Source organism: Monodon monoceros, unplaced genomic scaffold (genome assembly GCF_005190385.1).
Source record: "Monodon monoceros isolate NGI ecotype Baffin Bay Population unplaced genomic scaffold, NGI_Narwhal_1 Super_Scaffold_19, whole genome shotgun sequence".
In the NCBI taxonomy this organism is placed as follows: domain Eukaryota; kingdom Metazoa; phylum Chordata; class Mammalia; order Artiodactyla; family Monodontidae; genus Monodon; species Monodon monoceros.
The window spans coordinates 1,781,258-1,807,730 of NW_021703775.1; the positions used below are offsets into that span (position 1 = coordinate 1,781,258).

General features: G+C 49.5%; 1 protein-coding gene across 5 annotated transcripts in view; it reads right to left on the reverse strand.

The window, feature by feature from the left end:
* Nucleotides 1-1,070: 1,070 nt before the first annotated feature.
* Nucleotides 1,071-26,473, reverse strand: part of NCK2 (NCK adaptor protein 2) — a 69,215-nt gene continuing 43,812 nt past the window's right edge. For all 5 annotated transcript variants that reach the window (XM_029232088.1, XM_029232084.1, XM_029232089.1 and 2 more), the window contains 2 exons: nucleotides 20,939-21,648; nucleotides 1,071-3,403 (listed from right to left, as the gene is read on the reverse strand). In XM_029232088.1, coding sequence (XP_029087921.1) covers nucleotides 3,209-3,403; nucleotides 20,939-21,648 — 905 coding nt within the window. In that variant the 3' untranslated portion in view covers nucleotides 1,071-3,208. The remainder of the gene's footprint in view (nucleotides 3,404-20,938; nucleotides 21,649-26,473) is intronic.

Below are 26,473 nucleotides of genomic sequence, written 5' to 3' on the forward strand. Positions count from 1 at the left end.
GCATACGATCCTGTCCAGGGCGCCACCCCAGCTGACCCCGCACGACCCTCAGTACAGAGGTGGAAGCAGCCCTACTGACTTGAGCGCAAACACTCAGAAAGGCTGGATAATTTGCTTGAAGTCATGGGGCCAAGAAGGATGACCCAGCACTCCCACCGGAGCGGCCACATCTGGACGGGGGAGGCTGTTTCTGGGGACAGCAGAGGGCACCCGGGCCAGGTGTTAGAGCGGAAATGATGTTAATTACGTGAATCAAACACTCACAGATGAATAATGCAGGATTCTAGTGAGCAACTGGCCAAAACTAGACCTGTGTTTATTGAAAAGCAGCATTTTAAAAGAATACTTTCAAGCTTTTTTATCCTCTCAGTTCTGAACTTTGGTCTTGAAAAATTATTCTGGCATTCTGGCGCTGGGCGGTAGAAATGGCGAAAAGAGTAGATTATAAACCAGTCAGTACACAGAAACCAAAGACAAAACTGTAAGGCACCAGAAATGCTTTGTTTGGAAATGTCAGGGTTTCAGGAGATACAAAGATTCTAATTTACAATTTAAGACTTTAATGTGTGAGGCACTTTGGAAGAGAAGATGGACAGTTTTAGCTCCTAGAAACAGGATTTAATGGCATTTGGCAAAAGCCACTCGTGAAGAGCCTGGTAGCTCCAGACTGTAATTCACAGGCCATTAGTGGAAAATGAAGGCACGTTTAATGCAAACTAATGAGCAGAATCGACCTTATTGTCCTCTGCTGTCTGTGCAAAGAGGCAAGGGAACGGCAAAACCAGATTTGACCAGGAAATCTCTGGCCAGGCAGGAAGGTGATGGTACAAGTGCCACCTGGACAGAGCGTCGGTGGTCCACACTCCAAACCACACGGGGACCCTGCCTGGCATCCCCTCCCCCGCACCCACTCTATCGACAGGCTCATACCGGGACTAGCAATTCACGCTCCGCTGGCCCACCTGGTGCTAGGACGTCCCGGAGCGCATATGTCCCGGAGCGCATAGATACGAATCCTGATCGACCCCACGCAGCTGGAGACTCCCACACGGTCGTTTGAGATGAAAAATAATTGTCAATGGCAACTATAAGCCTTAAAGAAGTTCCTGAAGCCAAAACGTGTCTGTAGTGTGTCCTTTAACTGCTTCCTCCTGAATTGCTGTGTAAATCAGTGTTTCTGCTGTCCAGGCACTCACGGTGTAGAGGGATTCCCGCATGATGTCGACATGGTACACACAGCAGGCAGATCAGAGAGTCGGGAGGAAGTGGGATTTCCATGACATCGTCCAGAACCCGCCTGTTTTGGCTAAGGTGATGGTCTGCCTCACTCACCTGGAGAGCTCTATTCTTATGTAACGAGGTGCCCCCAACCTCAGGTCCCAGACGCCAGATGTCTAATTTCAAAGGCAACAACTAAAGATACAATGAACTCACAGAGAACAGGAATGGCAGATTCAGTTGAAACTCTCACCACATACCTTACTTCTCCTGGAAGCCTCCCCTGCTGCTGTTGGGAGGGCATGGCCCCAAAGCCAGAGTCCTGGGCTTGTCACCTGCCCCACGAGGCACCAGCCGTGCCCCGTGCGATCACCTGTCCCTCACCTTCTCCATCTGTGTGATGGGGACGATCCCAGGACGGCCTCGAGGAGCTGGGACGAGGATGCCATGGCCGGCCCAGAGGGAGCGCTGAGCACACATCAGCTGTGATCAGCCATGGGGGTGCCAAGGCCGTGCCCTGTGGCTCTGTATTCCCGGTGCCCAGTGCCCTTGGGGGCTCGACAAAGGCTTTCCCGAGCGCACGGAAGGCAGGCGGGACAGGGGAGAGGAAAGCCGGAGCGGGGAGAGGAAAGCTGGGGGAGGGAGGGCTAGCTGACGACAGTTTGGTGAAATATTTTTAACAGATAATTTCCAAAGAGTAAAGGAAGAGTAAAGGCAAGCTTGAGATTCCGGTTTCTCCTGGAGTCGCTCTAATTAAAATTATTTCAAGATACAAAAATGCGGCGGTAGAAAAAGAAAACACACAAGTGATAAATTTGTTAGAACACCTCTCTAGAAACGCTCCCCGCTTCGGGCACTGAGCATTTCAGGAAAGGCTGCAGGGGCTCCTGTCCCATCGCTGAGTCCGAGCTTTGCCACAGATGAACACACACAGAGTCGTGTCATAATACTTTTTTATTACAATATCCAAAAAACTGAGTATGCAAGTTTAGGAGGTCTCAAGACCCCTTCCTCAGCTGTAGGAATGTGCCCATCTCAAGAGTGTATATTTAAACTATAAAGGAGTTCAAATGTAAAGAAAAAAGAAAATGCAATTTCTTCATAAACATTCTGTATCTCCTACTACCAATCACATATCCTTTTGTAAACCCTGAAAAATTTCCCTGTAAAGCAAATTTTATATATATATATATAGTGTGTGTGTGTGTGTGTGAAGTGTTGGTCGCTCCCCTTCCCCAAAGATCAGCTGTTTTCCTTAATCATATGTATTAGTGTCAACAAATGGCTACAATACATATTACTTTGAGAATTAAATACGTCATTGTGAGATTGAAACGAGCCGAAGGGCAAGAGGAAAAAGCACTATAGGCCGATGGCACATCCTGGGGGAACATTTCCGAAACCTCTGTCTTTCCGAGTCTCCGGACCGACTTTCCAGGACCTCTTTTCTTTATTGCAAGTGCAGCCCCAAAGGCACTGGACAGCTTCTTCCCTCCCGTCTCACCCGGTGGTTCCAGTATTGCTACGAGTGCCCGGGGTCACCCCCGGAGAGTCTGGGAGCTGTGTGAACGCAAATGACACAGATCCAGGGATGCCGGGACCAGGACAGGTGGCCCCTGGGCAGGTGCCACCCAGGGCCCGGCCCCGCTGTCACGTGCGCTGTGGCTCACGGAAGTAAGGGCGGCTCCGGTGCATCCAAACCGCACCCGATGTCTTTAAAGGGGGGGGTTGGCTGGCATGAGCGATTTGAACAGACTAAGGCTGGCTCCCACGGAGAAGGAATTAAAGTGATCTGACTCGTCCCCTTTCACCTCCCCATCACCAAAACCGTCCAGGAGGGCCTGGGACGGCAAAGGAGGGCGGATGGCAAACGAACCGACCTGGACAGAAAGGGAAACCAGCTGGAGAGAGCAAGGACGGGGCGGCCACCGGGAGTGGGCCTGCGGGAGGGCCCGGGCCAGGGCGCCTTTCCGGGGCGCGTCCACTGGGCTCACTGCAGCGCCCGGACGAGGTAGAGCTTCTCCCCGTGCTCGCTGGTGAAGATGGGGGCCTTCTTGTAGTGATCCACCAGCTCGTCCATGGTGTGGAAGCGCCGCTGCCCGATGCAGTAGACGTTGTCCACCAGTTGCACCTTGAAATGCTTGTTCTTCCCTGACGCTTTGAGAGACACGGAGAAGTCACTGGGCTGCAGAGGAAAGAGGACACCAGTTACCACCCGGCCCTGGGCCATGAGCCACGAGCCACGAGCCACGAGCAGGGCCGGGGGGCGGGGCACCGGGCTCTGCGTCCATGCCCGGGGCGGCTCCTGGTCTTTACAATGACCCAGAGGCCGGCTGAGATGCTCGTGTTCTGAAGTGAAGAAAACTGACACTTTGCTTAGTAGGGTTTCGGTGCTAAATGTATTTCGTTATTTGAAAATAACGTTATTTGGAGACTCGTTATGGAATGGACAGCACCAGTGTTAACCGGTGTTAAATCTTCATTTCCCCAAGCTATTTCTTGAATTTGTAAAAAGTGATTTCTATACAGGCAGCAGCTAGAAGTTTCACTTTCTCTAACTTCTACCACTATTAGAAGTTCACCCAACAGCGTGGTGCTGGCACAAAAACAGACACATAGGTCTATGGAACAGAAAAGAGAGCCCCCAAATAAACCCACACACCTATGGTCAATCAATCTACGACAAAGGAAGCAAGAATATACAAGAGAGAAAAGACAGTCTCTTCAGTAAGCGGTGCTGGGAAAGTTGGACAGCCACTTGTAAAGAATGAAATTAGAACATTTCTCTAACATCATATACAAAAATAAACTCGAAATGGATTAAAGACCTAAATGTAAGATTGGAATCCATAAAACTCCGAGAGGAAAACATAGGCAGAACACTCTGACATAAATTGTAGCAATATATTTTTGGATCTGTCTCCTAAAGCAAAGGAAATAAAAGCAAAAATAAACAAATGGGACCTAATTAAACTTAAAAGCTTTTGCACAGCAAAGGAAAAGAAACCATCGACAAAATGAAAAGACAACCTACTGAATGTGAGAAAATACTTGCAAATGATGTGACCAATAAGGGGTTATTTATATATATCCAACATATATAAACAGCTCATACAACTCAACATCAAAAAACAAACGACCCAGACGAACGGCACAGAGATTTTCCAGAGAGGAAATGAAGGTGGCCAACAGGCACATGAGAAGATGCTCAACATCGTTTAATCATCAGGGAAATGCAAATCAGAACCACAAGGAGATACGACCTCACACCTGTCAGAATGACTGTCATCAAAAAGAACGCAAATAACAAATGTTGGGAGAGAGCGTGGAGAAAAGGAAACCCTCTTGCACTGTTGGTGGGAATGTAAATTGGTGCAGCCACCATGGAGAACAGTAGGGAGGTTTCTCAAAACACTAAAAATAGAACTGCCATTTGACCCAGCAATTCCACTGCTGGGTATATATCCAAAAAAAAAAAACCCAAAATGCTAATTCAAAAAGATACATGCAGCCCAACATTTCTTAGCAGCATTATTTACAATTGCCAAGGTGCAGAAGCAGCCCAAGTGTCCGTCAACAGATGAACGTATAAAAAAGATGTGGTACATATATACAATGGAATACTACTCATTCATAAAAAAGAATGAAATTTTGTCATTTGCAGCAACGTGGATGGACTCGGAGGGCATTATGCTAAGTGAAGAAGTCAGGCAGAGAAAGACAAACACTGTATGATCTCACTTACATGTGGAATCTAAGAAATACAACAAACTAGCGAACATAAAAAAGAAGCTGACTCACAGATATAGGGAACAAACTAGTGGTTACCAGTGGGGAGAGGGAAGCGGGGAGGGGCAATATAGCAGTAGGGGATTAAGAGGTATACACTTTAGGTATAAAATAAGCTACAAGGATATATTGTACAACAAGGGGAATATAGCCAGTACTTTATAATAACTGTAAATGGAGTATAACCTTTAAAAATGGTGAATGACTACGTTGTACACCTGTAACTTACAGAATATCGTACATCAACTCTATGTCCATTTAAAAATTTTAAATTTTTCTAATTCTCAGCTATTTAAAAATAAATACTTTAAGAGCAGTGGAAAATTCTGGTTGCATTTTAACATGGTTCATAGTATCCCAGAGGCGGCTATACTATGGTTCATGTAGAGATTTTATTGAGAAATGTTTAAATTTGTGATTATGTCAGTGCCCTACGTATATGTGAATATATTATATTTTAGAAAGATATTATTACTTTTATTAAAATTAGTCTTTCATCTCATTTATTGAAAAATATGTAGGGTAAGACATTGAATGAGGAATATTCTTTGGGGGAAAAAAAGTATTGCTGAATTCGATAAACAATTATTTACTGAACATGGACTCACACCGAACAGGCCATGCCCTGGCTGCGTGTGCATGAGAGCACAGCGTGTATGCTCTACATGGGTTTCTGCTCTCTTGGAAGTGACCATCCAGTGGGGGAAACGGATAAAGAAGGAGCTGGTACATAGGCGCAAATTGTGCTGAGTTCTGCAGAGAGAAAGGAGAGAGTACTGAGGTGGCACAGGGCATTTAAACTCGGGGCGGGAGGTCAGGAAAGGCCTCCACAGAAACCGGACCTGGGCCCGAGACGCGCGCTGCTGGGTGAGCACTGAAGAGGGGAGGGGGGACGTCGGCGAAGAAAGGGAGAGGGTCCTGCCTCTCCGGAGGCACTAAGTGGCCGGCATGGCTGAGGGAGAGGAGGGTGGACACTGGCCTCCCTCAGTGGCCTCAGAATAAAACCCAGCCACCCACCACGGCCCACCCAGGGCTGTGTCACCTGTCCCCGCTTTCCCAGATCCGACCAATGAGACAGAAGGATGCCCCTCCCAACCCCAGTCCCATTTTCACTCCTGTTCATGTGGTTTGAGCCAGCTTTTGTCCCCCTCCTTGGTCGACCATTCCTGTAGGTCTCAGCTCACAAGCTGACCACCCTGGAGAAGCCTCCCCATCCAAACCGGATTGGCTCTGCCCACCTTGGCTACTGTCCAGCAGAAGGCGTCCTGACGCAGCAGGCCGGGTGGGGCCGTGTCTAATCCACGGCTGTGTTCCGCAGGGAGCCCTACGGATGGTGGGAGCCGGATAATCCAGGTCTAAACTGGATTCCTAGACCAGGCTGCCTCCTTTCTCCAAACCCAGCAACTCATTGCTGGTGAGCACCCACCAGCCCGGCCCCTGCTTCGCATCCCTCCCATCAGGACAAAACCAGCAAGCACCCCGCCCCCATCCACTGGCTTTTACGAGGACTCTGCAAACAGTTGATTTAAGGTGTACAAATCTTGCAAAACAAGAGATCACTCCATATAAACGAATGACAACTCAGGGAAATGGGGGTCTGAGAAAATCCAACTCTGGGGCGGGCTGCCACCTGTCACAGCTGTCGGCAGAAACGCATCTCAGAGACACATGGATATATAGTTTGTATTTGCGTGTCCCTTTGCCCCAAACCGACCAAATAAAAACAAATGTTTAAGGGAAAAACCTCACCTTATCTCCATACTAAACCCAGGGCTTGATGACTTGGAGGAAACCCAGGAAGACAAGAAGTTTTATCTCTGATTAGGCCTTGGGCTATGTATTAGTTTCAGAATCACGGCCATTAGAGGATTAGGGGCCCAGAGCAGGTGGGGAAGGAGACACAGAACTTGAAAATTATTTCCCCAACTTGATCTCTTAGAAATGAATCACCATGGGGTGAAGATCTTCTGAGCCAGCCCAGGAGGGCGAGTGCGGATGGGGTGCAGGGGCCTTGGATGGCCCCTCAAGAAAAAGGAATCATCACGAACGCTGATGTCACGATGACCCTGTCAACCAGCTAAACAGCACAGAAGGACATTCTAAGTAATCACCCTGCACAATTCTCAAATCACTACTATCTTCCGGAAACTGAACACGATGGATGCGAGCTGGCCTCAGTGTTTTCAGTATTCCCGCCCAAGTTGCATGTTGTATACGGTTTTGAAAATAGAACAAACTAAAACACGTACCGCCCGACAGATGCTCTGCACAGGATGGCCCAGAGCATTGGCCCTGGGGCCACTGTCACAGGGTGATCAGTCCTGGTGGGTGAAGGAGAAGCTCCATGGGCAGTCACCACGCCCCTGGGTCCAGCAGCACATATACACACTAGGGACCGCTCAGCTCTCTCCTGGGGCTTCAGGTTTTTGTGAAGTGACGTTTAGTTTCGAGCATCTGTTAGTTTTTATAAGCATATACATTCTGTGCCATAAGTCTGTGCCTTCAGATAAAGACAGAAGGCGACTTCAGTTTTATAGTTTAGCACAAGCCAGGCACTGAGCTACTTTTAGAGATACTTTAATCAATTCACAGACAAAGTGGCATCGCAGGAAGGGAGTAGGTGAGTCAGTCAGAGTCGGCATGTGATAGGCTCAATTTTAATTAAGCCCCATGATCAACAGACGACTCTGAATTTGTTTTTAATTTAAGCTCCTTCATTTAACATCACGGTGTGTCATGTGTGTATGTGCATTACAGCAGTAAAACCAATGCAGCAGAGAAAGTAATTTTTAATTTTCTGGGCTCCTGAGTAGAAACCTTGAAGTCAAGGACATAGAATGAACTAAATTTATGTCAAGCAGGGCTGCTGAACCTTTGGGGAAATCTCAATTCAGCAGGAGTACATTTTCCAGTCTACGTACTAAAATGCACTGTTACGTGTTACCACTAAATTCTAAACGAAGCCTGAAGATGAAATGGATCAGTGGTTCTCAAACTGAGCTCCCAAGACCACAGCATAAGCATCTCCTGGGAATCTGTCAGGTGAAAGATCGAATGCTCAGGCCCCGCCACGGAACCCCTGATTCAGCAGCTCTGGGGCGGGGCCCAGCCATCTGTGTTTCATGAGCCCTCCCGGGGATGCTGATGCAGTTGGAGAAGTGGGCTCTGAGCCAACCACCAGAAGTGTTTTCAAATGCTCAGAGCCACGAGGACAAGACAGGAATGAGCTTTACGGGCTAAGTAGCCTCTCGAAGGAGGCGGCTCCGAAGGGCCAAGCTCACCCCCAGGCGGTGGATGCCCTTCTGACTCTGTCCTGAGAAGTCAGGCCCTGCTCTAGACAGTCCCTGTGGGGAAGCCCCCAGAAGGGACAGCAGGGACTCTCTTCCCTTCACACTGAGCCGGTCCCCTGGATCTGACGGAGACGCGGCTGCTCCAGACCCAGAACGAACTTGCCCCGCACGATCCCTGAGAAGTCGACCCCATTGGCCTTGTACACGAGGGCTGTGATCCTTCCAGGCTCAGCTCCCAAACAGCCTCTGGGGGGTCGAGTGAAGAAGGCCGGAGCCACACTCACCTGCACGGGCGGGGGGTGCTGGCGGGAGGACTCAGTGATGCTCTAACCCTAAGCTTGTCACAGAACCGTGACAGGTGTCTGCTGGCCTGTCTGCATTGAGAAAGAGGACCGAAACCCACCAGCCCAGCAGCTGGGGTGCGAATGACCTGGAGACGCAGGCCCACACGAGGCAGTGCTGTGCGCCTCCCATGCTGGGTACAGGGTGAGTCCCTCATCCAGAGCCAGCAAGCCACGGTCATTTCCGAGGCAGGCAGAGAGCTGTACCGGGAACCCCTCCCGGTGGTGGGAGCACGAGCCAGAACTGCTGCGGGCCTGGACACAGGGTCTCTGCACCATCGAGAAGCTGAAGACGCGCTTTCTCCAGGACCCGGCTGTTTCACCCCAGGGCGTGCTCGGGTTCAGAGGAGCGTGTACAGGTGCAGCAGGACTACTCATGCTGGCCCCAGGTGCCGACGTGCCTCACGTCCACCGCAGGAGTCAATAAACACAGGAGGGGACACTTCATCACACAACAAAATGAATGCGTCAACACGGACTGAACGATCTCACAAAGTGTGGACAAAAGAAGAAAGTAAGAACAGCCACAGTGCGATATCAACTGTACAAACCAGAAGCAGGCAGAACCCAAACACACAAACATGCGTCTAAAATAAAACAGTAAAGAAAACAACCAGCTCACAGTGAAAGGGAGCAGTGATCTCTAGCAGGAGGTACGGTGCAATCAGGAAGCACATACAGGTATGTGAGTAGCTTCCAGAGGGCCGGCAACGTCCTATCTCTTGACCTTGACCTGGGTCTTATTTTTTGACCTTCCTGACCTGGGTTCAACAAGTACTTTTTAAATGAAAATTTTTTTGTGTATTACATGTCACAATGAAAGATGTTCTAAAGGTGCTGAACTTGAAACTGGAAGACTAGGCTCGGCCACTAGTGAGTCACGGGGCAGGGGCACATCCCTCTTCAAACACGGCTCCACCCTCCTGTCCACCCCCACCCCGACGTCCCCTCTTTGGGGACACCAATTACATGTATGTTAAACCTCTCACTTGGTCCTGTAAATCTTAGTTCTGTTTACGACAACAGAATGCCGTAAACTGGGTGGTTTAAAAATGACAGAAGTGTATTCCTCACAGTTTGGGAGGCTGGAAGTCCAAGGTGAAGTAGCCAGGAGATTCAGTGTCTGGTGAAGACCTGCTTCCTGGTTCACAGCCAGCCACCCTCTCACTGTGTCCTCATGTGGCAGAGGGGCCAGGGAGCTCTCTGGGGTCTCTTTTATAAGGGCACTAATCCCATTCAAGAGGGCTCCCTCCCAATCCCATCATATTGGGGATCAGGCTTCAGCCTATGAATTTAACAAGGCAGAAAGTTGGGGGGGGAAGGACAACACACAAACGTTCGGTCTGTAGCAAAATCTCTATGCTCTTTTCTGTATTTTCTGTCCTTTTAATTTTTTTGCATGTGTATCCTAAAATCTCTCTTCCTCTGAGCTATCTTCCTATTTACTAATCCTTTCTTCAGCTGCATTTAATCTGCTGTAAACCCACCAAGTCCTTAATTTCAGTTACTGTATTTTTTTAGTCCTAGGATTCTCACTTGATTCTCCCTTATTACTTCTAATTCTCTGCTCACATTCATCTTGCTGAGTTTCTTGAACCTATTTATCCATATATCTTAAAGACGGCATTTCAAAACTCAAAATCTGGACTTCCCTGGTGGCGCAGTGGTTAAGAATCTGCCTGCCAATGCAGGGGACGCGGGTTCGAACCCTAGTCCGGGAAGATCCCACATGCCACAGAGCAACTAAGCCCACGTGCCTCAACTACTGAGCCCCCATGCTGCAACTACTGAAGCCTGCGCATCTAGAGCCTGTGCTCTGCCACAAGAGAAGCCGCTGCAATGAGAAGCCCGCGCACCGCAACGAAGAGCAGTCCCCGCTCAACACAACTAGAGAGAGCCTGTGCGCAGCAACGAAGACCCAATGCAGCCAAAAATAGAAATAAATAAATAATGTATAAATAAATAAAATAAAAACTCGAAATCTGTGGGTCTGTTCTAATGTCTTCCGCCCCCCCCCCCTTTGATTTTGGTCTAGTTTTGTCTCCTGGTAATTTTTCTTTGAATGCTACATATTGTGTATAAAAATAAAATCAAAGAGACACTTTGAGGTTCTCAATGGTATTACTGTCCTCCAAGAGGGTTTGCTTTGCTTCTGCACCCAGGGTGGGCAGGGCTCCTTAGTTCAATGAGGGATGTAACTGATTATAGTCTGGGGTTATTCCCAGTTTGCCTTTGATCCCAGTGTATAGACTTTTGGGGGCCCTGCCCCCTCAGGGGGCCTGATCTCCCATTTCTGCTCCCCAGCACCACAGACTACTGCAGGTCTACTTCTCTGCTGCTCTGTGTTTGTCTCAACGTTTTGCCCAGCTTTTCTAGCTGTTTTCCGTCTGTAAGGAACCAGTCCACCATGAGCAGATGGTCACGTGACACGGGCAGGCGGTGACCCATCCAGGCCCCAGTTCTCCACCACAGTCGTGCTGCTGAGAAGCAGGAGAGCTGAGTCACTGGCTCCATTTCCAGGCTGCCTGCTCTCCTATTTTGGCTCCTTTACTTACTGGCTTTGAGACCTTGGGCAAGTTTCCCAACAGTTCTTCAGTTTTTGCAACTATGGAACAGAGATAACTCCTGAAACTGGGAAGAGACTGGGGCAGTTGAATAAACTACAGTAATGTCAGAAGCACAACATCTTTGGGGAGGTATTAAGCAAAACTGTCACCTAGTGGCCCTTCTTTAAGTTCCTTCTATGAAGCTTTATAAAGACAGCCATCAGCATCTCGTCGATTTTTTACAACGTCTTTCAATTAAAGTCTCCAGAGAACATACTTTCCACATCACCTACAAGAGGCCCACGTCCTATCACAGAAGCAGTGCACCGCACTGCACCTTGGCCACTGGCATCAGTGCTTGTTCACGTGGCTCTCCTACGAGGCCCTAAGCTTTCTGAGGGAGACGCTCCTTCTTTCTTATTTTTATATATTTGGGAGAAAAAACTGGGCCTGACACATAATAAGCACTCAACAGATGGTGTGACTGAGGCTGTACAGACCCCTACGTCTGCCACCTGGTACCTCTGAAGTCTCCTCCTGGGTTTCAGCAGAAGGAAAGGAACATCGCTGACATGAAAGCCACCTGTCTGTTCTCTCTTTAAACACAAAGGGCAAAGCGCTTTTCAGTTCCTGTTGTCTCCTATCTTATTATGGTCCTGTTTTCTACCTGGGCTACTCGTACTATTTGTCTACCGCTGTGTAACAAATCTCCCCCAAACCCAGTGGCTTAAATAACAATTTATAATTGGGAATTTGGGAGTACCTTAAACCTTGACTGACCTGGAGCCACCAAGCTCCATCAGGCTGTAGTGAAGACATGGGCTGAGGCTGTGGTCATCTGAAGGCCCAGCTGGGGAAGCAGGTCCACATACAAGGTGGTCCGCTCACATGAGCCGCTCGGGGGCCTCCGTCCCTGGTCTTGCAGCCTCCCCATAGTCCTGCCTCAGCACCTCCACAACATGGCGGCCGGCTCCCCACAAATCAAGCGGTCCCAGAAGCAGCAAAGCCACACGCACGTACGATCCAGTCCCGGGAGTCGCCCACCACCTCTCCCGCCACATTCTATTCATCAGATGTGAATTATCAAGTGACACCCTGCTGATGGGGAGGCCGTCACCTCCACCCTTTGAAAGGACAGGTATCAGATGATTTGTGGGATTCTTTTTAAGCCACCACGGGAGTTGTTAAAGTTGTTAAAGTTGTCTTGGGCTGGACTAAAACCTAGGCTGGGTCCTGTACCTGTTTCCAATTTTGGAACACCTAGCTTCCGTCCTCCCTTCAATCCTATCTTCTTGCTTCTTCCCACTGTCCAAACTTCCCCATGGTTCCCTTTCTCCTTATTTGGTGTAATTTCTCTTTGCAGAATACTGCGCTAACTTTTCAAATTTAATTCAAACATCACATCACTTCTTGTTCTCTCCTTCCCTCGGACTGTTCTTCGAAGAATTGACTTTTCTATTCTCACAGTTTTTGAACCTGGGGTTCTGAAGGATTATCTGTTAGTTTAAGTCATTCACTCACCTGACATTTTAGGAAGTCATTTTCCAAGGGGAGTGTGAGGACAGCTGATAGACTGACAAAAAACCACCCTCTCTCAGGGCTTTTATTATCACTATTTTTTTTTTTTTTAGGTTTTAGGTGCCTATTTGAATATAATCCCTCTGAGTACTAGAACCTGATTGAACTCCACATCTCCACACCGGGATCACAGTAGGTGCTCAATAAGTGCACTGACAGGTGAATCTCCAATTTTGAGCATCTCTTCCTCTATTCGTTCCTTCAGGTAATTCTTACATCTTACCTCTTTGCAATTTCTGCTCACAACTTTTAGAAAGGAAAACCAAATTATACCATCTTTGATACTATTTCTACAGCTTTACCAACTTGATCCGTTGTTTCAAACACTTGCTGAAAAGCACCTCTATATTTTTATAAAGTAGACTCCCTGGTCAAATATTTCTCTCCTTTACTCAAGATTTAATCACGATTTTCTCATCACCAGTATTAAAAAAAAAAAAAAAAAAAAGGAGCGCTGAGAACAGTCCATAATAACCTTTGATTCATCCTCCATCCCCAATAGCCTAGGTATTCATATGATTTTTTTCTAAGCACGTGGCTGTGAAGAAATAATAGAGGAAGCAGGGACTTTGCTCCCAGGCCCTCCTGAGTCTTTAATAACCTTACAATGTCCACATATCTTTCACTGCAGATTTTAGGGCAAGATGAGAATAGAAGTGCCCCTTGCGTGGTCTACTGAACCTCCCAGGTGGGCGCTGGGTGGATTTCTGGTCATGCTGGTCTTCAAGCACCAACAATTGATACAAATATTTAAGGCTCTCTCTGCCCCCAAAGAGGGGTCACCTTGTCGATTTCTTATCAAAAGCTGTATCATTCTTTCCCCCTTGTCTGGTACATGGAAATTTTTCTCTCTTTTTTTGCTTCTTTAAGGAAGGTACTCTTTTGTCCAGAGAAGCAGCTCCTTTGCCAAAGAAACCTGAGAGCCAGTGGGCTGAAGGCAGATTGTACTCTGCTGGTCAATACTCTCCCGGTTCTAATCTCAGAAAAGTGGCCTTCCAGGTCCATCACCCATTAGATCACCGCCAGCCCCAGCCGTCCAGCAGAGGCTTTTTTCATCAAAATTGACTCCTTCTCTATACAGGAGCTCTCCTCTTTGTGTTTACATCAGTTTACCTTCCGACTGGCGTTTTCTGTTCTCCTATAAACGTGTCTCTGAGATATTTACTCTACAGGCCTAAAGCCAATCCCACAGGTGACATGATCAAATATGATCGCTCTCATTAGCTTCCGAAATAAACTTGTTTACACAAGTGAAGAGAAATCGACCAGCAAACACGGTAGGGCCCTCAAAGTCCATCTACCTAATCTTTCAACAGAAGTGTTTATGGTCCATTTGTAAGTTAGTATGTGCATGTGTGATTATCCCTCCCTGCGTCCCCAGATGCATTTCCTAAAGTTAATGGGAACACCTCGGAGGACAGACTTTTAGAATACTGCCCTTGTCATTCTCTGTCTTTTGGCCATGCCATGCCTGGAGTGACTTATCCATAATAAATGATATTATATATATATATATATATATATATATATATATATATATATACATATCAATTTACAGCCTGTGGCGTAAGTACAGACAGGGAATCAATTTTGATTAAAAGAAGGCTATATTGGGACTTCCCTGGTGGTCCAGTGGTTAAGACTCCACGCTTCCACTGCAGGGGGTGCAAGTTCGATCCCTGGTCAGGGAACTAAGATCCCACGTGCTGCGTGGCATGGCCAGAAAAATAAGAAAATAAAATAAAAATAAAAGAAGGCTCTATTGGACGACTAGGGAGGGTGATCTAACAGAATGATAAAACAGCTTTCTGTGTTACGAGCTCCGTGGGGCGACTCTCTTATTTCTCTGTGCTGCTCTTGCAGTGCTACTGAGGCCACGTTTAGGAACTGCTTGGTGACAGCGCCATGAGAAACACCCACAAATAGGCCAGGAGTGCAGCTGAGGCTGAAAGGCTCTGTGCTGATGCAAATCGGAACCACAGTGAGGCACCACTCAGCACCTATGAGGCTGGTTATTATGAAAAAACAAAAACACCAAAACGACAACTGTTGGCAAGGATGTGTAAAAACTGGAACCCCTATGGTGAAAGGTAAAGTGGTGCAGCCGCAGTGGAAAACAGACTGCGGTTCCTCAAAAAATTCACCAACGAATCACCGTTTGCTCCAAAAACTCTGCTGGGTATAGACCTTCAAGAACTGAAGGCGGGACTTGCACAGACACTTACACACCCATGTTCACAGTGGCATTATTCACGGTAGCCAAAAGGTGGAAGCAACCCACCTGTCCTTTGACAGACGATGGATAAACAAAGCGTGGTCCATCCATACAATGGAGTTATCATTCAGCTTTAAAAAAGGAAGGACATTCTGACCCAGGCTACAGCATGGATGAACCTTGAGGACATTATGCTGAGTGAAGTAAGCCAGACAGAAAAGCACAGACACTGCATGATTCCACTTATACGAGGAGGTACTTAGTCAAATTCATAGAGACAGAGAGTAGAAAGCAGCCTGCGGCTGGGGAGTTATCATTCAATGGGGACAGAGCTCCAGTGAGGGAAACGGAAAAGCTCTGGGGAAGGATGGTGGTAACGCTTGCACAATGTGAATACGCTTAACGTCGCTGAACTTGCACTTGAAAACGATTAAAATGTTCAACGTTTATGTTTTATATATATTTTGCCACCACAATAAAAAACATTTTTTAAAAAAGTTTATGTGCTAAAAACTGGTGTAATTCCGGAGGAAACCTTATCATCTGGACAGAGGAAACCGAAGTAGCAGGATGGGTGAGGACACGTGCTCTCCTGCCTTGGAAGTTACTGCAGGAATCGGCAGGAATCGGCAGGGGGGGCCCTGGCAGAAGGGATGCTGAGAGGAGGGGCCTCGGCGGGGGGTACAAAGGAAACCCATCATTTCCTTCAGATCACCCTCGACACGGCTCAGACCCGGCTCCTGAACCAAAAAGGGTTGCCCCCCTCTGGCCTGGGGTCAGGCAACAATTGTCCCTGAACCTGACGTTTTTCTATCTCAACCTCCTTGAAATGCAACAGGGACTCTGCCCGGCTCTGGCTGGTACACGCACTGGGCCTCCTGAGTATCTGAATATCGGGACTGTTAGCGGCCTCGGACACCATCTCTGCTGGACAAGTACGCTCCCTGCCCGCATCTCGAGACCAAAACGTAAATGCTTCTTGTAGAATTTCTTCTGCAAGTCGCCAAGGAACTGTTCCCAAAGGACACGCGGTGAAGACCCCTGGCAGCGGGGAGAGAAGAGGTGGGCCTGCCTGCCTCCAAGAAGGAAATGTTCAGCAAGCACCGACCAGAGCCGAATGCAAACGTTCCTCCCTCTGTCCAGGCTTCTCACCTCGCCCCACAAGGTGCTTCCCCTTCACCAGGGGAAGAAACCACAACCAGGGCAGAAAACACCGGCCGGAAGGGCCCACGTGCACCTGCTGGGGCGGTAGCCCCCCGTCCCTCACTCCGGGTCTGCCCGTGGGTGTGTGCTGTTAAAAACTACAGGTACAGGGCTTCCCTGGTGGCGCAGTGGTTGAGAGTCTGCCTGCCGATGCAGGGGACACGGGTTCGTGCCCCGGTCCGGGAGGATCGCACATGCCACATGCCACGGAGCGGCTGGGCCCGTGAGCCATGGCCGCTGGGCCTGCGCGTCCGGAGCCTGTGCTCCGCAACGGGAGAGGCAGCAACGGTGAAAGGCCCGTGTAGCGCAAAAAAAAAAAAAAAAAAGTTCCAATTACTATAAGAAATGCAATTTGAAAAATATAGCAAGGAACTATGCTAATCCTTCTATTCTGTTTCTTCCTGGCCAAATAATTTTAATAGATTTTTTAAAAAAGAGTAAGAGATGAAACCCAAATAGACTGTTAGTGTGGCCAATATATACAGTAAGTTATCTTTAGCAAGTCTTTTCACACGTGAATGTGCTGTATGACAAAAAATTAGTATCTAAATACTACTGTCGGACACAATAAATAAGGTGAAACAGATGCTCTCTTTGGGATCCTTAATGTCTTACAGAGAAAAATGCCTTCCTATACCACAGGCTGATGCTCTGCAGACCTCATCCTAGTTGTAACCTGTCACTTTCTATAGTAATGGAAGAAATAAAACACTGACCACTTACAGAGCACACAGAAATCTAGTTACTGGTTACTCTCCATCGTAAGTACAGCTTCCTAACCATATCCACAGGATAAGACTGAACAAATATATAAGGATTTACGATGAGCATCAGAAGGCAGGTAGGAATTTTGAATTTGCTAGATTTAATGAGGTTTGGATTAGCAGGTGGAGGTATGATGGTTAAATATGGAGAATAAGAAGCCAAACCGTTTCATCTTTAGCTGCTGAGAATAAATGACAATTGCAGGTGAGGGAGGAGAGCAAGGGAGGGGGAGAGAGAAGATGAAGAAAGAACAGTCGATATTAAGATTCAGGACAGGAAGGACAGCCAAAGCAGGGTGGTCCGGTTCATTCATTGATAAAACATGTCTAACAGATACCTCTGAAACACCCAGCATATCACTGACCCGGGATATTGCAGGATATGCCAAAGTTTTGCTTCTTTTTCTGAAATATGCACATCCTTCCCTCCCCCTCCCCCCCCGTATCCATCCCCCGCAAGCACAGATTTCCCAGGACTCAGAGCTGGGTATATTTTTACTTTTCAAAACAGGAAAATATGAAATATTTTTAAATGCAAAATATCAAGCAAGAGTCGAGTTTATTTACCTTGGAATCCCTCAGGATATTTTAAAAATGAAACACATCTTGAAGATGCACTCTAAAAAAGCTGTGCTTACAGAGGAGGTCCTGCAGTTCCCTCAACCCAAGGCGAGCCCTGGGCCCACAGACCACAATGAAGGAAAGGAAATTCCATGGGGATGCCTCTGAGTCCGGCAGGAACGCTGACCCAGAACCGTGCAAGATTATGAAGCTAAGGGCTCACACCGGCCTGGCGGTGGCTTTGGAGGCCAGGCTCTCACCTTAGAGATGCCAAAATGAACAGAAAAAAAGACAAAGGAGGGGAGGAAAGGAGACGGGGAGACAGTGGCAGGAAGCAGAGGCAGTGGACGGCGGAAAAGGAATAGGCAATGGACTTGTCCATCTGTACATCCGGACGGCTCCTCGCTGCTGCAGGCGAGCTGAGCACGGACTGGCTACGAGCAGGAAGACAGCGCAGCCGGCCTCTCTCTGTCGTGGCTCTTCAGGATGAGAGCAGCGACACGCCTGAGAGTCCCCTGAGCATGCCTTTGGCACAAGGCAGGCACGCGAAGAGCAGGAAGTGCCATGTCACGGCGAGTTCCGTCAGGACACGAGCGGCCCTGCGCACCCTCGGGCCTCCTGGCGGCCTTCAGCCCAAGCCAATGCCACCACGGGTGCAGAGCTGCCCAGGTCCCAGCAAACAAACCCCTTCTTCCTCTGCCCCGGGGAATCAATGGTCCCAGCACACGATGAGCTGTCGTGAGCTTGGTTTTCTAAGTTAAAACGGAAGGAAAAAAATTTGGAAAGGCTCCCCTAAAAAATGGTTAAAATAAAATATAAACAATTAATGTTTCAATGATTTAGAAGAAGTTAGCTTTTTCTCTAATAATGCAAATCAAATGTGACACTGGAGCTTCTTCAAGGATGGAGGCCTGATAAAGTACCCCTCCACCTCCAAAAGGACTCGGTCCCGAGATCAGACAGTGACCACTGCCTGCATGTGTGTCCCATGGAAAAGCGACAGGTCCTCCCTAAGCCAGCGATGTCCCTCTACCTTCTGCCAAGGACTGTCCCCTACCCCAGACCCGGACAGAAGGACGTGGGGCACTGTCTCCACACTGGGAGGCTGCTTTCACCCCTCTCCCTTCTAAGACATCTCTTCAAACCCAACATTCCTAAATCAAGACAATACTCCTCGACTCGGATCGTACCTGTCCCTTGATCACCTCCTACTGTGATCGGGTAACCGGTGCTTCCTCTGAGTTTCTCTCAGGAGGGTTGGAAGTGCTCCGGACCCGATTCTCTGAAGCCTCCGCCCTGATCTGTGCACGGAGCTGAGCTCACGTTAGAACAGCTTAACGTGATGTCCTGCCAGAAACCACCAACTCTGGATAAGAAAACCTCAGCGATATCATATGATATTTGTCTTTATGGTATTGCTTATATGTGGAATCTAAAAAGAAAAGGCACAAATGAACTTATTTACCAGAGAGGAGTAGAGTCACGGATATAGAAAACAAACCTATGGTTACCAGGGGATAAAGGGGGGAGGGCTAAATGGAGAGAATGAGATTGACATACACACACTACTATATATAAAATAGATAATGAATAAGGACCTACTGTATAGCACAGGGAACTCTACTCAATACTCTGTAATGGCCTGTATAGGGGAAAAGAATATAAAACAGAGGGGATATATGTACATGTATAGCTGATTCACTTTGCTGTAGACCTGAAATTAACACTACATTGTAAATCAACTATACGTCAATTAAAATTAAAAAAAAAAAAAAGCAAAGAAAAGCTCAGTATTCAGACTTCAGATGCAGTTAACGTTCAGGCCCTGTGCGTTTGCCCAAGCACAGGGCAGGCGCCGCCGACTCCACGACCTGCCGCCACCATCAGGGGGGCCAGTTTCCACCACCATCACGTCTGCCCCCCTCTCTGAAGGGGAAAATCACTTCTGGGGCCTCGAACTCCTCCCAGATCAGTCAACAGGAACCTTGACTATGCACTTACTTATTGTGGTATCAACCTTTTCAGAAGACAACAATTACAGTACATAGCACGAGCTTACCAGTCTTATAGGTTGCGTTTAAAAAATTAAACTGGGACTTAACTGGTGGCACAGTGGTTAAGAATCCGCCTGCCAACGCAGGGGACACAAGTTCGTTCCCTGATCCAGGAAGGTCCCACATGCCGTGGAGCAACTAAGCCCGTGTGCCACAACTACTGAGCCCGCGTGCCACAACTACTGAAACCGGCACGCCTAGAGCCCGTGCTCTGCAACAAGAGAAGCTACCGCAATGAGAAGCCCACGCACTGCAACGAAGAGTAGCCCCCGCTCGCCGCAGCTACAGAAAGCCCACGTGCAGCAACGAAGACCCAATGTAGCCAAAAAAGAAAAAAAAATTAAAAATTAAGCTGAAGTCTGCAGGAACCAGTACAAAGTCAGTTACACTGGACTCTATCTTCAAAACTCTCCTTTCGGGGGGACTCACTCTGGAAGGTGTATTTGCAGGGATCGACAAAATCGGTTTAGTAGTACCTCCACAATGAAAACACAAAAAGGCTAATTCGTGTGACACAGCCCAGTTCCCCCGGATGGGCTCGGCCACACACCTGAAACACAGACCTCCGAATTTGTGCTGGAAACCAATCTGCTCCAAGTCGAGAGGCCTCATGCCGCCGACCCTGCTCACACACACAAACTCCTCTCTCTCAACCACTGGCTTTTCCCTTTCTGTTCTCTTCCTAAGTGCTTTAAAAGCTTTTCAGAAATAAACTCAGCGGTGCCTGAGGCAGAGACGTACCGAGGGTTACACGGCTTAAAAAGCAAAGCCAACCAACCAACAAAAGGCTGTGTCAGAAACCGGGCGCCCGCCTTGCTGAGAACATCTGATGTGTCTCAGACCCAGAGAGGAAACAAGGTCAACCGCCAGGGCTGAGACGGGGTCATTAATGGGGAAACCAGGGGAGAGAATGACATTTGAGTCTGCACGACAGAACAGGGGTGATCTCAGTCAAGAGGCAGCAAACCTTCAGAAGCTAACAACACACCGTACTTACCGTGCCGTCTGCAAGAACGCACCTCCCGGAGAAGAGGTGCAGCTAAGGCCGGGCAGTCCAGGCAGATTTCAGCCCAAGGCAGAGCGGGGGGTCTCAGAACACAGACCAACTGTGTTCATCCCTCTTAACATGAGCTCCAAATACCCTTGCTGTTTGAGGCCATTCACACACCTGAGAAGGGAATGGCACACGAACGCACACACATACATACTCTCCGCTTCCTTCGCGCGTTCCACTCACCGAGGACTCTCTGTCCCTGATGAGCAGGCCGCCCTGCGTGCCCCGTGCACACACGCACACGTGTACACATAACACACACAGACCCGCACACACGTGCACACACACGGGCACACCCCTCTGCCCCCCCCAACCCCGCACTCACCGAGGACTCGCTGTCGCGGACGAGGAAGTCGCCCTGCACGCCCCGCGCGTTGAGCGCACACTCGGCCTGGTGGCGCGTCACGTTCCCGTAGTACCACTCGCGGCCCGCGAACCGGCCGGCGCGCGCAGGCCCCGCGGGGCCAGAGCCGGCGTGCAGGGCCGGGCCCTCGCTCAGCACCACCACGTAGTTCTTGGGCACCAGGCCGACCTGACCGCGCGCGTTGCGGCAGCGCCACCACTCGGGGTCGTTCTCGGGCTTCTCGATCACCTCCATGGTCTCGCCCTTGTCGAAGTTGAGCTCCTCCTCGGTGACCGAGCTGAAGGGGTACAGCGTCTGCACCACGTGCAGGACCCGCGCGCCCTGGCCGTTGCTGAGCGCGGCGCTGGGCCGCAGGCTCGGGCCCCCGGGCGCGTCGGCGGCCGCCTCGTCCAGCTCCTCCAGCACGTAGTTGGATGGGAACCAGCCCACCTGCCCGTTGTAGCTGCCCCGCCACCAGCCGTCGCTGCACTTCTCCATGACGGTGACGCGCGAGCCCTTCACCAGTGACAGCTCGTCCTCGCGCTCGGCCGCGTACGCGAACTTGACCACGGCCGGGATGCTGAGGTCGTAGATGCGGTCGGCACCGCCTCCGTTGGCGGGGAACTCCGCGTCCATGCTGGGTGTGGGCGATGCATCGCGGGCACTTGTCTTCCTGCGGGTCCTGCCGAGGCCTGCGGAGACACGGCAAAGCTCAGTGCGGGGACAGGGCTCAGCACGTGGGGACCCGGCATGGGCTCCACGCGGGCACGGGGCTCAGCGTCCGGCGACCCGACAAGGGCTCAGGGCGGGGTCTGGTCCAAGAGGCAGCACCTGCACCTGATATAGGACGGACTGGGTCCCGTGGCTGGTGACCAGCCACTCACCAGCAGAGGTGACAGTGGCTAAATGCCTAAAAGCTGGTTATTACCAAAACCGATCCCTCTGCTTTCCTCAAAAACCTGCTAGAGCACCAGCAAACCAAGAGGATAAAACAGTGTAAAGTCTGAAAATGATTAGAGCATCCCTGTGCCACTACTACAAAAGACCAAAAAAAAAAAAAAAAAAAACAAGACAGGACAGAAAACGTCTTATGCGTTTTGGACGGGAAGCTGGACAAAATGAGCTTGCAGAGCCGCCCCAGCTCTCAGCACCCCTCAGGGCTGGCCTGTGTTCAGGCCAGCACCCTCTCCTCCATCCGAGGACACTCAGTGCCCTCCCGGGGCCACCTGGCAGTGGAGTGGCCCCACTGGGCAGAAACCCATACCCCTCCTTCCTCCTGTTCTTTTCTTTCAACACTGCAGAGACTTCCCACAAGTTGTGATGAGTGAATTAGAAGAAAAAAAAATAGCCGATACATTAAATCTGCGGCAGAATTTTCCACATTCTGATTGAAAAACCACTAATGGATCAGGAAATCGGTTTAACGGGGTTGTGACCAGCCTGTATGTATGTGCTGTCTTCTTCTTAAAAGGGAACAAGATAGAAAATCTCAGAATGCACCAGACATAGAATTGCTGCTTCAGTCACATTTGTGAGTCAGTGCCGAGCTATAATGTGAAAATCATCCCTTCCTGTGCCTGAGGAACACAGCTGGAAAAGCCCTAAGGTAAAAATGCTTTAACCTGCTTAAAATGCACGGAATTCCGGAACCTTGCAGAAAGTGAGCCGAGGGGAGGGGGGCACGTCGGCCCCAGAGATGTGGACGTGGACCTGGACTGGGGGCCCGCCATGCCGCTCACCCGCCACGTCTCCCAGCTAAGTCAGGGAGGAGGTTTTCGTGGCATGGAAACTGTGGCCACTGGCAAATGTTTTTCTCCTGAAAGGACACCAAAGCGCTTTTATGGGTAGCTTGTACCTCCTTCTCCCTTAATTCCCTGCGGTAGAGACAGCTTGGTCCTGAGAATTACCTTTGCTTCTACTCCCCTGCCAGCTGGGGTGGTCAGAGGAATGAAAGGAGGCATCACGATCGTCTCCGACCACGGAGAGTTGGGCGCTGGCTTCCAGAGCAGACCCGCCTCGGCTGCGTTCTCTGCCCCGGGACACGTGCTCCGCTCAGTGCCACAAGCAGGGCACGGAGTGTGAGGTGACAGCACACCCGTGATAAGTGCTCACTCACTTGGATCTTCAAGTGGAGGCACCAATTTTTTTTTTTTAATATATTTTATTTATTTATTTATTTTTGGCTGCGTTGAGTCTTCGTTGCTGCGCGCGGGCTTTCTCTAGTTGTGGCGAGCGGGGGCTACTCTTCGTTGCGGTGCGTGGGCTTCTCATTGTGGTGGCTTCTCTTGTTGCGGAACACAGGCCCTAGAGTTCCTGGGCTTCAGCAGTTGTAGCATGGGGGCTCAGTAGTTGTGGCTCGCGGGCTCTAGGGCGCAGGCTCAGTAATTGTGGCGCACAGGTTTAGTTGCTCCGCGGCATGTGGGATCTTCCCAGACCAAGGCTCGAACCCGCCTCCCCTGCGTTGGCAGGCGGATTCTTAACCACTGCACCACCAGGGAGGCTCCGAGACACCAATTCTTTAAGCTAATGGCTTCTGCTGTTTCTTTTTGTTCTTCAGCGTCTTACTCAAGTGCACGGGAAATAAAGAGTAAGCCGGGACACCGGACCAAGCTAAACATTTAGATTTCCATGTAAGAGTTCATTTGCTTTACACCTGAAAACATGAACCTCTCAACCTTCGATTTCAAAGCTAGGTGAGCTCAACTCTGCAATGACACGGCATCGTGATGATTCAATGGCGTCCTAATCCAGAGGCACACAGGACAGTTCATGGAAGTAAACTTCCACCCGGAAGTCTCGGGCACGAAGACCTTCAAACCTCCCGGGGCAGTCGGCACGCGGAGCGGGAATGGCCAGGCAGAGTGCAATCTTTATGGGTAACAAAGATTTCAAGAAATAACATTTAAAAATAACTCTCTAGGAGACCTTTCCAAATTTGTGAGCGAGGAAGCCTACTTGAAGAGCCAGGGAAGAGCAGCTTTTAGAATATTCATCAAGACGTAAAGGTGTCACTGCGCACTACCATATGTAAGCTAGATAACCAACAGGGACCTACTGTATAGCACGGGGAATTCTACCCAACACTCTGGAATAACCTATATGAGAAAAGAATCTAAGAATGAAACATATGTATATGTATAACTGAATCACTTTGCTGTACACCTGAAACTAACACAACATTGTAAGTCAACTATAATCCAATAAAATTAAAATATATATAAAAAAAGGCGGAAAGGTGTCAAGATCAACAGAAAAGACAACGGCAGACCTTACGCCTCGTAATACGCCGTGGAAGACCTTATAATGCGTCGTGGAAGACACTTACGTAAGTCAGTCATACCGCTGAATGAACATACTGCTTTGTCTGCTTTTTTTCAAACACAAAATAATTTAATTACTTCAGCCTTGAGCTCCTTCCAGGAACCTTCCTAGACTCTGGGGAGAGTGAGGTAAGACAGGCACACTCCCTGCCCATAAGAGAAGCTTATATGTCTCTATCAAGACTGGAACTTTCTACATACAAACAGCCCTGGAAAATTAACCTGTTTTGCTCTAACATGACCTAAACAGTCTTTGAGGCAACTCTGGGCTGGGGTCTTGGGGGTAGCACAGCAGAATGACTGAGCGCACAGCCCCAGCAGGAATCCCGAGTCAGCCACTAATTAGCTGTGTGCTCTTGGGCAAGTTACTTAGTCTCTCTGGGTCTTAGTTTTCTTACCCTAAAATGCGGATGATGGCACTGGATCAGTCTGCGAGGGGGGCCGTAACAGACTGGGGGGCTTCGACAACAGAAACGTGTTTTCTTATGGTTCTGGGGGCTGGAAGTCACAGATGAAGCGTCAACAGGGCTGGTTCCTTCGGAGGCCTCTCTCCCTGGCTTACAGACGGCTGCCTTCTCACTGAGTCTGCATTCTGTGTCCTAATTTCCTCTCCTTACAGGACACCAGTCATGCTGAATTAGGGCCACCCTAAGAAACCTCATTTAAACTTAATTACCTGTTTAAAGGCCCTATACAAATACAGCCACACTTTGAGATTCTGGGGAATGGGACATCAACATATGAATTTTGAGGGTGGACAAATCACCCTAAAACAGGTACCTAAGTTCAGATTACACATATAAAGCACAGAACGTGCTTTATGAATGACGATTATTACTCTTCCTAACTGGTGTTGAGCTGGGTGTTGAATTTCTTTTTTCTCAGATATTTTACCAGGAGAGGGTCTAAGTCCTCTCTGAACACTCTTGGCCGTGACCCTACGTGCCAGACGGCCACCCAAACAGAAACTTTGCCCGTCAGGCGTTTGGCACCTGGGAAACATTATCTTATGGGAGCAGAGATACGTGGCGGCTGGCGCAGTGAGATGCAGGAGGCAGGTGTGTGTCAGGGGCGGGAAGGGAGGAGCCCGGCCGCGCTGACATCTACATGATCTGAACCTCACGACGGTCCTGTGACAGACCCGGCTCCCCCCATTTCTGCAGATGGGGAAACCGGGGCTGAACGAGACCAGGGAACTGGCCCAACACACGCAGCCAGTGGAGTGGCACAGACAGACCGTGATCCAATGAAAGCCTATTTAATCCAGAGTCATCAAGAAGCACAGTTCCGTCAGAGGCTAGTGTGAAGCGTGATGGCAGACGCTCGTTACTCGTGTCATGATTTCCACGGGCAGATGCATTCAGGGCTCTGAAACGGGGCTTCAAGATCCCCTCACGCACCCTCCCAAACTGTGATGAACACTTCCTCTGATTCTAGGGAATGAAATGGGCCCTGTGTGTCCGGGTGGAAGTGGGGCTGAGGTTAGGGAAAGAAGGTTTGGGATAAGAAATGCATCAGGAGCAACAGGCCGGGGCCCCAGGACAAGTCTGGGGACAGCCGGGGCAGGCTGGAGGGGGCGTCGGGTGGAAATGTGTAAACAGAACAAAGTCCTGGGTTGTTGACAAAGGCTCTCCATTTCCTCTTCTTCCCCAGTTCTTCCCCGACCCTGATTCTGCCCGAGGCCAGAGCCCGGGTGGATGGGGCCGAAGGGCTGGGGGCCCCGGGGAACAGCAGGAGGGAGGAGAAAGGCGTCAGAGGGAAGGGGACCCACCCACCAGCAGCCAGCGCGGCCTTTCTGAATGAGGACAACCAGGTGAATGGCTCCGGAGAGTCAGGCGGCCGGGATCACAAGGACGTCGAACGAGCAGGCTCTGGAGGTTCAGGACCCCGTCATCTCCCCCTGCCTGGACCTCACCCGAGGCCACGTGACTGCCACCGCGTGCCAGCTACGAGATGCCAGGTCAGAGGGGACAGAGACCCGTGTGTAAGCTCCAAGCTCTGGACGGCCTTGGCGTCCAGGCTCTAATTCAAAGGCAAATCCGTTATCTTTTAGGGAAGGAGGCAGTGTGGGAACTCCCCTGCTCCCCACTTTCTCTGCCTGTGTATTTCCCCACATCTTCTGCTTTCTTTTTCTTCGTTCATTCAAGTCAGACCACCTCCTTCTTCCAGTTGTATCAAAAACACAACCTGACTCCAA